General features: G+C 41.1%; 2 protein-coding genes across 2 annotated transcripts in view; one reads left to right on the top strand and one right to left on the bottom strand.

The window, feature by feature from the left end:
* ascc1 (activating signal cointegrator 1 complex subunit 1) overlaps positions 1 to 12,981 on the top strand; it is a 122,795-nt gene that overhangs the window by 94,658 nt on the left and 15,156 nt on the right. Inside the window, exons 2-8 of the mRNA XM_083786848.1 lie at positions 7,281 to 7,466; positions 7,695 to 7,800; positions 7,935 to 8,032; positions 9,147 to 9,325; positions 9,861 to 9,994; positions 10,918 to 11,037; positions 12,093 to 12,216. Of these exons, the coding sequence (XP_083642974.1) occupies positions 7,349 to 7,466; positions 7,695 to 7,800; positions 7,935 to 8,032; positions 9,147 to 9,325; positions 9,861 to 9,994; positions 10,918 to 11,037; positions 12,093 to 12,216 (879 nt within the window). The 5' untranslated portion in view covers positions 7,281 to 7,348. The remainder of the gene's footprint in view (positions 1 to 7,280; positions 7,467 to 7,694; positions 7,801 to 7,934; positions 8,033 to 9,146; positions 9,326 to 9,860; positions 9,995 to 10,917; positions 11,038 to 12,092; positions 12,217 to 12,981) is intronic.
* On the bottom strand, positions 481 to 6,586 carry anapc16 (anaphase promoting complex subunit 16). The gene is made up of 4 exons (XM_083787278.1): positions 6,434 to 6,586; positions 4,648 to 4,804; positions 1,110 to 1,184; positions 481 to 887 (listed from the first exon to the last, which is right to left on the bottom strand). The coding sequence occupies exons 1-4, from the start codon at positions 6,536 to 6,538 to the stop codon at positions 778 to 780; spliced, it is 447 nt and encodes a 148-aa protein (XP_083643404.1). The 5' UTR covers positions 6,539 to 6,586; the 3' UTR covers positions 481 to 777.

Raw genomic sequence — 12,981 nt, 5'->3', positions numbered from 1 at the left:
CTGTATTAAGTCACCCTAGATACTCTGCCCTTGCACAATAAGAACTGTCAAAGCACATCGAAGCCTGTTTCATTGAGGAGTCTGTTGAAGGGAAGCTAGCTCTAGCTAGCCGATCCATGAGCCAATCGCAATATCTAAAGCAATAGAATGGCTTACTGTGACTGTACCTTTGCCTAATATATTATTTAATTTTATATTTGCCTAATATATTATTTGAGTACAGGAGTGTCGGTTCAATGATGACAATGCAAGCTCTACAAAATAACTAACTGTACACGTGCAAATAACTGTAAATTAGTAATGTATTGTATTCGTACAGTAAATCATTGTGCACACTGTGCACACAGTAATAGTAAATCGCTGATTTACTAACAGTGATTAAATGCCTGCAGAGTGTTCTGTAACAATGCATTCATTCTTGTGGAACACAATTATTATTATTGCAACACAGCGTTTGATTAGACAGATGAAAATTGCGGAATATTTTAGTGAAATGTTTTATTTATAATTACAATCCCGCCACAATCAAAATGTGTCAACACAATATATGCAAAACTGTAACGAAATAATTTCCTTTTCCCGAAACCATACGTGCGATTACATTATCTAGCAAAAATAAGCAGGATGTTAATTTAGCCTTAACAGACCAGCCCTAAATAAAATACGAACAAGTATACATTTTAAACGGACTCAAACGCTTTACTTCTTTAATCCCCTCACCAAACAGTCTATATGTGGCTGACATGTCAACCAAAGGCACCCATAGAATAATTTAATCTATGATGGAGTGAATCCCAATAGCTGTTCAATTGGTTTATATCGCCACTCATCTGCCTCCAGTTCTTCAACCAAACTTGCAAGTTTCTCCATTCGAGACACCTGTTGGTCTGGGAGAGAATAAAACAGTTACCTACAGTCGTTTAGGTTACCGATTCATTTGTAATGAAACATTCACAATGAACCTTAAAAAAATTAAAACCCTCTATTCTTAGTATAACTGACCAATCTTCCCATCTACACCAAATGTATTTGTCCAAAAATAGACACAATCTACAAGCTGAACCAGGATTAGGGATGCTGGAGTTCAAGTGTTTGAAAATCAGACTTACCGTGTTTAACCTGCTTCAGGGTTGATGCAACTTGATAGCTGAAAACGGACTCGCATAAAAATCTGTCAGAGCCATCTGAAAAATAGATTGTGTCAAAGAGTTATTTACTTTAAATGCTATTTGGGAAAAGAAGCTGCAGCATGCTCTACAGGCCTATACAGGCCTATAATCTATGCGTTTCATGTAAAGAGAAGCATCACTTGGAGTTAAACATTGCTGGTGGGTTTTATGTTCCCTTCCCTCAGCCCAGGATTTGGGGTTAGGATTAGGGTAACGGGTTAACGTAGGGCTGAAGGAACATGGACACACTCCCAACACCACCTTCTACATTACGTTAATGAGCCTATCCGGAATGCAGAAATGCATACCACACAACAAAAACAACCAAACAAAGGAGCCCCTAAGCCTCACTGCTGATGTCCTATATATTAGTTTCAGCTGTTTATGCTCATTATTACTCCTGGCCTTGCAATACTATGCTTTTTTTTGGTACCCATTCCATCCTAAGCATACATGTGTTCGTAAATGTGGTGCAAAACAAGCAACATCAGTGTAGTGAACCAGGGGCCTATTTCACGAAACTTGGATTAACTAATCCAGGATTTAGGCCAAAGCCAGGCTTTTTAAATCCTGATCTTTACAGCCTGGTTTATTCCGTTCCACTAAAGCCAAGCGAGGCTCAGAATTGGTGGATTTGGCTTCTAAAATAAATACTGCTGCTGTAATTAAAGAGAGAACATACTCTCAATAGTGGATAGACTGAATGATTAACTACCCCAAAAATATAGTTTACATTTTACCACTACTATTAACTTAAAACAGAATTCTTAATATTGTAAGCATAATGATATTGTCGCATTGTGATATTTGGCCATAACTCCCTCCTCTGAGGGAGCTACCTTTGGGGAAGGGGGTTGTTGTCCAGACAGGTCCGGGTCATGGGTTCATGTAGCATGCCAAAGTTTGTGCTATTGCCATTGAGAATGCATTGGGCGTTTAAGTTAAATAACTCAGAAACTACAAAACATTTCAAAGTAAAAAGTTCCAGCATGTGTCTCCACAGTAAGCTGAATTTTACAAAGTGTGAATGGAGTTTCTAGGTGAAAGTGATTTTTTTAAGTGCCACTATCTGCCTATAAATGTCTCAAATTTGAAAGCACTATATTTCTAAAACGATGAAACATTTCAAAGATTCCTTTTCAGGCACACATGTCCACCGTAGGATGAACCTAAATAGGTTTGAATGGGGTTCCTAGGTGTAAGTATGTAGGACTAGTAGTGGGTGAAACGTTACAATGGTAATATGTTGTAAAACAATGAGTAATGGTAATATTTAGTGGTTTTCACTTTTACAATTTTTTATAATAATAATATAATATAATATAATAATTCTTCTTAACCGTGCACTTGCACGACAGCAAACCTATTCATGGGGAACATTCACCAAAAGCAGCTGATCTACAAGCTCACAAGCTGTCATGATGTTGTGCGGCCTATATATTTTGGTTATTTGATTTTATATAGTGCTTAAATTAGTCCTTTAATGCAGACCGATACAAATAAGGCAACATAAACCCATAATAATTGAATAAATCTGGAAAACATCATTGGTTTGTGATCAGTTTGACTGCTTAATGAACAGTAAAGACATCAGGATTAGGTTAAACCAGGCTGTTAGCCTGGTCCGGAGCAGGCTAAGTCCAAAGCATTAGTTTCCATGGTAACTTATGTAGCATCACTTTCATGAAACCGAATCAAGCCTCAACATATCCAGGTTAACTGGTTAACAGTTTGACTGTTTTTTATGATTAACCCGCATTTTAATCAACCCCCCTTCACTGCCGAGATTGTTGTATTACCTTTAGAGCATACGCTGAATTATTTGGGCTTTTAATCCGCGAAAATCCATCAAAAAAAGCTCCCGTGGTTTGTTATGATCTGTGTGTAGCATCCACCATCTTGGTGCACCCGGAAGACGCACACAAGATTGGTTTCAATGAGGCGTTGCACCCAATGCATTTCCATTGGCCTCAATTTCCCAGAAGCCCTAGCAGCCCACAGCATGTGACGATTTCCGGTTTCGTCATCACAGCGAAGGCATCCAGTCTCATACTCCGCGACGAAGACGGATTTTCTTTTGATTCATTACATTACGGCGGATTAAACACATAAAACAAAAGGCGGGTATGTCCGATACGGCAGCGACATTAACCTGGAGTAATCCATTCCCGGCACGGAAACTGTTAAGTTAATCTGGCAAGATCAACCAGCTTTCATGAAACCGGTTAAGCACTGATCCAGGATATATTAAGCCAGGATATGTGTTAAAGCCCGGCTTAATCTCTAATCCAAGTTTCGTGAAATAGGCCCCAGATGGGCCCTCTGCTCTGCTACTGTATAAAGTTGTATTTGATGATGAACTAAGTTGCTTATTACTTACCGGTAATTTACTTGGCATAGCTACCAACCAGTGTTTGGGAATAACAAAAGGGACATATTTATTTATTTAACAAAAGTTGCGTTTTCACTACTTTGGGTTCTAATTTCTCTTTCGGGTCTCAAGCTAAAACGTTTGGGAACCACTGCTCTCGACCCATAGGAGATGGACTGCTGAGGTGGAACGCAACACCTGCCAATGATTTACCACACCCAAGCTGTGCTACCCATACGCTGATGCTACTCAATTCAATTTCAATTCAAATTAGCTTTATTGGCATGAGAAAACATACGTTTACATTTCCAAAGCAAAATCCAAGAAAAACAGTTGAAAATGGGCAAAGTATATACAGGTGGAGGGAGTACAGCATTTGTACATTGCATATTATACAGGGTATATATATATATTTTTTTAAATAGCATTTTTTCGCAGGCACATGTGCTGTAGGTCTACTTTTTGTTTTTTTCGTGGCTTTCGCCTTTATTTTATATTTTTATGGAGGGACAGACAGTAGGCTGACAGGAAATGGGGAGAGAGATGGGGGGGTGAAATGCAGTGAAGGCCGTCGGGATCGGGAGTCGAACCTGCGGCACACTGCCAGACTGGATTACCAGCCAAGGTGCCTGGACCGCTGAGCCACGGCCCAGGCCGCAGTAAGTCTACTTTGTACAGATAGTAGTCCTTAGGGTGGTTGTATTCCATTGGCTAACCTTCTTTTGTCGCAACAGTTCAAAAATCTTGCTGCTGTGTTTATACATTGTTGTATTTCTCCCAATGGGTATGGGAGTCTTTTGTCGTTGGTCATAGTTTCAAACTCAATTTGGGTGTGTGTAATCTGTGGGAAGTATGTGTCTCTGATGTCTTGGTATAGTGGGCAGGTGGTTAGAAAGTGTAGCTCTGTTTCGACCACATTTTGTGTGCAGTGGGTGCATAGTCTGTCTTGCCTTGGGACAGTACTCTCTACTACATATAGTGTTTTTATTATTTGTGATATTGAATTTCTGGTATTATTTTTTATATGTTGAGAGCTGACAGAGCCACAAGACAGAGCCACAAGACGTAAAGAGTTATTATAATTATTATCATAAGCACTTAACCGACCTTCCATCATTTCCCCTGCTCCTTTGGGGTAGGTGTAGAGCACCTTCCTGGGTGGGATGAGCTCAGAGGCACTGAATCCTGAACCGGCAGAGGACCCGCTCACACCTCCAGCCGAGGAGGACGAGGAGGATGCTGCCATCCTGTGCTTCTTCGTTGGCTAAACTCACAAAACAAAACATGTGTGGCTGTAAACCTCTTATAACACATGGTCGCAATATGAGTTGATATACTTAAAACATTTTAGAGACGTAGTTGTTCTCAAACTTGTTCATGTCGAGGAAAAGGACCCCTCAAATGATTATGTATCTGGCCGCTAACGTCCATATGAAAATATTTTGGGGCCAGGGACCCACAAATAGCAGATATACTGTTCAAGCTTGCTGCTATTTTTGAATTGCAAGCCAACTATAAACGGATAGTCGGATTGGATACAGTTTATACGTAACTCTGTGAGACCCCTTTTCCACCGGTTGGTTCCCAGTGGGAACCTGTTCAGTTCTTTTTGGTTTTTAGTCCATGAGCCAGAGGTCCAACATTTGTGGACGAACTATACACTATATTAAATTGTTTATAGGATCAATACAAGTAAATAAATACATGATAACCCTTCCACAGTAGTAGCTTTTTCATATTTTCGATTATTTTGCATATTTTCCTACATAATGCCTCATTTGCATATTAAAAAATGTAAAATTTGTAATACAATAAATCATTGTCTTCGTGTAAGTACTCAATTGGGGAAGTTTCATGGTGATAACAATCTAATATAGGTATGGTTTTGCCCACTCAATTCATAATTAACGTTTCAATTTTGGAGCTCTGGCTCATGGACTAAAAACCAAAAAGAACTGAACCGGTTCCCATTGGGAACCAACCGGTGGAAAAGGGGCCTGAGAGTGTACAAGTACGTGGAACCAGGTTCATTTGATTCTATTTGTACGCTCAGTTAAACAGACCTGTTCTGCAGGGTCCATTTGGACCTGGGGGTCCAAAATCCAAATGGTCTGTTTCAAGGAACCCTGAATGTGTCCCTGCCCTGGACCATTTACGTCTTATGAGAACCATTGACTGCATACAGGCCAGGCCATAGGTGCATGGGCACCTCAATGTAAAATTGGCTATTTTGTCTCAAATGTAATAAATATAGTGTGAACATGCACAGTACTTTACTATCAGACATTCAGACTTTTGATGAATTGAACAAGGTGGACCTTGTTGTAAACAAGACTGCTTAATTGGGTCGTCCACTCACAGTTAACAGTCTTTGTATTGAGTTTGTGCTTGAAATGTACTGTAATTCTGCAAACTGTTAATAAATATTTCAAACAATCCTTCAACTTCACTGTGTATGCCCCAAAATGACTGGATATTCAGGTTTTGTAGCAATTTTCGCAGCAATTGTAGAAATATTATGTAGACCTTCATTGTCGAATGTTTAAGCATGTTCTAGTCATGTATACTTTACTTAAAAACATCTCCCAAATATATAACATTTTGTTTTATTTCAGATCGGATATAGACTGACCGCAAGAGATAAACGCATTATGGCAGTGTTACATCATTATCTGACCTATAAATGTACCCTTTCAACTTTTGGTTTGTGCCTAAAATGACCATGGCTATCCACAGGTTTTGTAGCAAATTGTAGCATTACATTGTTTCAGTAAACAGCTAGTATAACAGCTGGGAAAGGCTAAATTTACTTTTAAACTGACCCTCACGTTACGACGTATATTATTACAATAATATGACATTAGCCATTAGATTATGAAACAAGTAAACCTACCGTCGCTATGAAATTAATTCCAAAAGGCCCTTTCGTCCTAAGCAGTTTGTGTTGTTTTTTGTTTTCCTCTCGCCTGACGACTGATCCGCCTGATAGCATACACATTTACGACACAAAAACCACAACGCTTTACGTTTAAAGACGAGTCCGTCCCTGTGTTGCCATGTCCGCGTATTATAAGCGACGTTGGGCTATTTTTTCTGTACTTGTAAATGTTGGTTAATGGAACACCTTTTTTACCTGTACTATATTTTTACCTGTACTTTGAGATTTTTCATGTGCTTTTAAACAAAGAGAGAGAGAGAGGGGGGGGGGGGGGAGGAGGTAAAGTGTCTAGTTATAGTGAGAGTTGAGGGGGCCCAAGGGGGGTCATCTCATCAGCCTCTTTTGTTTGAGTGTGCTGGGTCGTTACTACAACAACAACAACAACAACAACAACAACAGATCCACCTGTTGGTGGCGCTGTAACTGGCCAATGTGAAAAGGGTGGCATATATTCCTCAGCCTAGTATGAAAGTCTGTGAAAAGATTCCACGTAAATTGCACACTGCCTTCATGTACTTAATGTAATATTTTCCAAATATCCGTAGCCACGTCCTGGCTTGTTTCTCTCGCAAAATCTGGCAACACGTGGCTACCACAGAATACAGATCTAGCTCTGGTGACGGTCCTACCACAGATCTACCACTAAACGTGACGCGTTCTAAGGTTTCCATCTGTATTGGGCCGGCTCATCTTCCAGCCCTGATGCTTGTAGATCTGTGCACGCCAAGTTGCCTGACTGACTGTATGCCGTAAAACAGCGTTGTCGTAAAAGGAACACAGGACTCATCATCAGACATCATAGTTATAGTGTCACACTCACATCTGAGCTGGTTTTATTTGTTATTTTCTATTAAAAAGTCACTCAGCATAATGGAAGTTCTACGTCCAGCTCTTATTAATATACATGGCAGAATGTACAGGAGGAACCAGGTCAAAGAGGAACGCTATGAAGAGGAAGAAGATGATTTTTACGATGATCCTCCATTCGGCAAGTTTATTCTTTATTATTTATTTTGGATCCCCATTAGCTATAATTGCACACTGACTATGAAAAAGGAAATCATCATAACGTATAATACTTAAAGAAAGTAAAATAAAGTAAAAAAGGGGAACACACGTCTTCAGCTATACTAATTAAGGCAAGGCTGGCCACAGCCCACATCATAGTGTTTATAAATAATATGCACTAACTCTGCTTGTATTTTGTCATGTTTAGAAAGTGAAGACCTTCCAGCAGAGGAAGCAGGCTGCGATAACAACCAAATTGAACAAACTGATAAAGGATTCAGATGTGCCATAGATGTCCCATGTGTTCTTTACAAGTGAGTTGTTGATAAAACACACCAATGTCAGTTGTATCCTGCTTAATATAGTGGTTAATAATATTCAGCTGTCAGCAATGTATATTGTATGTGACTTTAAAAAAAACATTCCTTTTGTTTGGTTCTTTATATAGATACATCATAGGAAAGAAAGGAGAGACACGTAAACGTCTGGAGATAGACACCAAGACAACCATCAACATACCAAAACAAGGCGTGGAGGGACAGATTGGTGAGCTTAAACCATGGGCTTAAACCCTATATCAGTGGTTCCCAACCTGTGGACCCGCCGTAAGGGTATTGCAAGTGGGCCCCCATTCACACACATACACATTCCCACACTGATTGAGGAGGAAATCATGCAAGGCACCAACCTTCTCATTGGGAGCAATTAGGGCTTCAGCGTCTTCTTGCTCAAGGAGGACACCGGGATTGAACTGGGAACCTTCCAGTCTGGCAGCCGCTCTACCTACTGAGCCACTGCCGCCCCATTCATTCTACACTGAAGATCTTCACCGAAAAGATCTACCTGCTTTACATTCTACACATTAATTATTGGAGTCCTTCCCATAACAATACAGAATCGAAAAAGCTGCCGAATCCGATACTGCCTAAAATGCTGGTATCGGTATCGCTGAGTATGTCAGTCTATATTAATGCCATTCCCATATCACAGGATTTATCACAAGATGATATTTCATTTACAGTCATCGATTATTTAGTATTTTGAATGCTTCAGTTGATGTTGCACTACTGTTTTTTACTCTAAAGGTGTACATAGTGTACAAATGGAACCAAATGGACCCAAATGGACCCTTGCAGACTGCTGCGGGGGGAAAAAACAGGCTGCAAACACCTTTACTATTTCCGTTATTATACATTATTATTTTACTAACTTGTAGCTGCACATTAACAATATGAATGGAATTTGTATTTATTCCTAGATCAGTGGTTCTCAAATGTCTCTCACAACTTTGAGAGTGTTCAGATGCAAACAAATGGACCCAAAAGGGTCCATTTGGTTCCATTTGTACTGTACACTCTCAGACTAACAGACCTGTAAGGGTACATTTAGAAACCGTAAAGGAACCCAGATAGTCCCTGGACCTCACTTTGAGAGCCTCTATTCTAGATTATTTTAAAATTGCATCGGTACTCTGCATTGGTACTCTGTATCGTATTGGTTCGGTACTCTGTATCGAACCAATAAGCAAGTTATGGGTATCGGAATCGATATCGATTGATAAACATATCAATCGAACCAATACGAAAGTTATGGGTATCGGGAATAAAGAACTGGCACCGGTACATCTCTAAAAAAAGTTCCATCTCTTCCTTTCTGCCAGTGATCACTGGTTCCCAGAGAGCGGCGGTGTCCTCTGCTCTCACACGGGTCGAGGTCCTCATGGAGAGCTTCCGCAAGAAGCAGCCGTTCACACACTTCCTGTCGTTTCCTCTCAATGCTGCTCGCGTCCAGGAAGGCTTTCTGAGGTTTAAAGAGGAGGTCCTGGAGCAGTGTTCCCAGGTGAGGTTTAAAGAGGAGGTCCTGGAGCAGTGTTCCCAGGTAGACAGACAGTGGACTAGGGTTCATATCATTTATACATTTAATTGATTATTTATTTGTTTTTGAGGGGCACTAGTGTGGATTTTTAATAATTGATAGTGCATAAATTACTAAAATAAAGAATCTTTAGCATGTCATTATAGATTCACAATTATTTTAATGAAATTTAAAAAATAGTGAAAATAACGCATAAGTGGTTAATTGATTATATGTAGATGCACTTCTCTATAATTGTATTAATTAAAAAAGTTTAAGTCATAGATCTCTTTCTGAACATTTGCATTTTTTTTGTCCTACACACCTGTCACCAACCATTGAGGTGTGCATCGGCCTTCATCTAAAAAAAAAGATATCAAAGATGACATTTATGAATAAGGGATACATTAAGTATTGTGTGTCCTCAATGCCGTGTGACGTATGCACCCTAAAACGCATCCCAACGGTTAACATTGTCGCCATCACATATTGTTTGTCTCCATTGTGCTACATACTGTAGGATCATGGAATAGAAGAAAGCATCTTTCAAAACCCTGCCAAGCTTCACCTGACAGTCGGCACCCTGGTCCTCTTAAGTGACACTGAAGTGACCAAAGCATGTGAACATCTCCAGGAGTGTCACAACTTCATCAGGTAGGCTTCAGTTCAGAGTTCAGACTGATAGTTCTGACTTCAAGGCTGGTTTCAGACCTCTGGTGCAAATGTTGGTATTTGGGAGTACAACCATTCCGCTAACAATGTAAGCAGACATTTATTTGCCAATTCCATTAGCAAAAACAAGTTGTGATAGGATTAGGATACGTTTGCAGTTTGCACAGTGAACTTTATTATAAATATTTGATGCTCTGCAGTGGAGTTATGCTGAGAGCCCTCTGCTGGACAAATGAAGCTCCTACAATCTGCCTCTTTGGCTTTGCTTATCGGCCAAAATGTACACCAACAGATAATCAGTTTTATTACAGTGCACTGTCAGCAATTAACCTTTTTGTGCTTGACATTTTTAAATCTGATTGATTGTTATGTTTTAGCCATGTAGCACTCTGGGATTCCCTGTGAATGAAAAGTGCAAATGTAGTATTATTATTATTATAAAGTAAAGTGCCTTGAGACAAGTTGTTGTGATTTGTTGTGACAGAGTCCAGTGTCTAGGACTCGAAGACATGTTAAGCATTATACAGGGCAAAGAAAGACCCAATAGATAGATATCGGCCTTCCGGTAATATTGACCAAGTCAATTGTAGGCTCAAGGCTGCCATTAAGTAGGGCCGGAGTGCCTCAGGGGTAGAGTGGCCGGTAGAGCAGCCGGATGGGAAACATGAGGTTCCCAGTTCGATCCCGGGCTCCCCGTGAGTTAGTGTTGAAGTGTCCTTGAGCAAGACTCTGATCCCCTAATTGCTCCCGATGTGCATGTTGGTGCCCTGCATGGGTTCCCCCGCCATCGGTGTACTATGAACGGGTGAATGTAATGCACAATCTCTGTAAAGCACTTTGGATGAAAGTGCTATATAAATGCACCATTTAACATTAACCATGTGCGTTGCACTGTCTGTCGCCAGAGACCTCACCGAGGGAAAGCCTCTCCCTCTGGAGGTGACGGGTGTGGAATACATGAATGACGACCCTGCCACGGTGGACGTTCTGTATGCCAAGGTCAACGCCAAGGACGGGACTGACAAGTAAGCAAGGCAACCCGATCCCGTATGAACTATGTAATATATAAAGTCTCGACCTTTATTATTTCCGGCTCACGTCGTCTTCTGCCAAGTCTAGACACTATACTTACATTGATTTATTCTTACTGCAGTTTCATCACGCTCATTCATTCAGAGTGTGTGTGTGTGTGTGTGTGTGTGTGTGTGTGTGTGTGTGTGTGTGTGTGTGTGTGTGTGTGTGTGTGTGTGTGTGTGTGTGTGTGTGTGTGTGTGTGTGTGTGTGTGTGTGTGTGTGTGTGTGTGTGTGTGTGTGTGTGTGTGTGTGTGTGTGTGTGTGTGGGGCGTTATGTGTTCTCCCTACTGAAAGCATGTTGACTACTGTCTGATTCATACCTAGGTGTGCGACGGTGGCGGTGCGCACCGTAAATATCTGATCCATAAGCTCACGATGTGTTAAGGTGTGGCGCGCTGTGAGCTTGTAGATCGTCCATTTTTTGTTGTTGTTGCGTGACACGACGTGTGACCAGGTATGGAACTCGGGGGAATATCCCACTGGTACGCGAGAAGGGAATCCCAAGTTTTCCTGACCGTGAATCTATAGCTGTGCGTCACCAGGATCAATGATATGGTCATTGGTCAATGACAACGATATAACATTATGTTGTGATAGCAGCGGGTAGGCTACTTGAACCCAGTCGACTGTCTTCTGTGTTTGTGTATGTACAGTATATAGCAAGATACCATTTTTGGAAACTTTTGAATAGAAATGTGAGTACTTTATCCACCACTGTGGCGGCGGTGACTCAGGGGTAGAGTGGCTGGATGGTAACCGCAAGGTTGCCTGTTCGAACCCGGGCTCCCCCAGGGTTAGTGTTGAAGTGTCCTTGAGCAAGACACTGAACCCCTAATTGCTCCTGATGTGCTGGCTAGTACCCTGCATGGTTTCCGCCGCCATCGGTGTATGAATGTGTGTGTGTGAATGGGTGAATTGATGCACAATCTATGTAAAGCGCCTTGGATAATGGCGCTATATAAATGCACCATTTACCATTTACTGTGTGTGTTTCACCATGCTCCAGGCTGCAGGTGGTGGCTGACCGGCTCGTAGAGCACTTTGTGTCTGCGGGGCAGATGGTCAGGGAATGGGACAGAGTCAAACTGCACGCCACCGTCATGAACACTCTGTTCAGGAAAGACTCTGCACTGTCTGCAGGTAAAATATTGAAATCCCCTTTTGGTGTTAGCATTATGTCATGCTTTAGCTATTGAAAAATAGCAGATCTACAAGCTCATAGCACGCCACCGAGTGGCGCGCAACGAGCTTGTAGGTCTGCAATCTTTTTTTAAATCGAAGAACGACTGACATAGAAACATAGCTTTTTCTGAAAACTGTCAGACATTTTTAGAATCTGATCTCAGGTCAAAATGGGTTAAGGCCTGATGGGGTTGTCTTCTAAATCCTAACAGTTTTCCCGATTTCCCTGATTTGCACAAATATTCACGACTTTTCACAAATAGTAGATCTATTTGTGAAAAGATAGTACATCTATCTGCCATTTTCGAACAGCCAACCAATGTGCCATATCGCTAAAATGACACAGATGCTTTCCAGGTTAAGATGGTGCTACAAGTGGTTATTTAATCACTTGGCTGCAACCATCGGAAAATAAAAACGTTTGGAACAGTTCAGAGCTAGTCTCAATAATGTCATAAAGTTTAAAGATAGATAGATACATAGAAAGAGCTGAGATGAAGCCACTGCAGTGAGGAAGTGAAGTTGCGTACATGGAAGATGATTGGACACATACTACGACAGGACCACAACAATGACTGCAACATAGCATTGACATGGCAGGCACCAGAAGGGAAACGAAGGAAAGGAAGACCAAAGACCACCTGGAGGCGTACTGTTGAGAAAGAAAGACAAGAGGCAGGATGGAGGTCATGGACTGAAGTGAGGACGGCAGC

The sequence above is a fragment of the Protomyctophum parallelum genome (assembly GCF_964188405.1).
Source record: "Protomyctophum parallelum genome assembly, chromosome: 17".
In the NCBI taxonomy this organism is placed as follows: Eukaryota; Metazoa; Chordata; class Actinopteri; order Myctophiformes; family Myctophidae; genus Protomyctophum; species Protomyctophum parallelum.
This window is presented reverse-complemented; position numbering and strand designations above follow the sequence as displayed.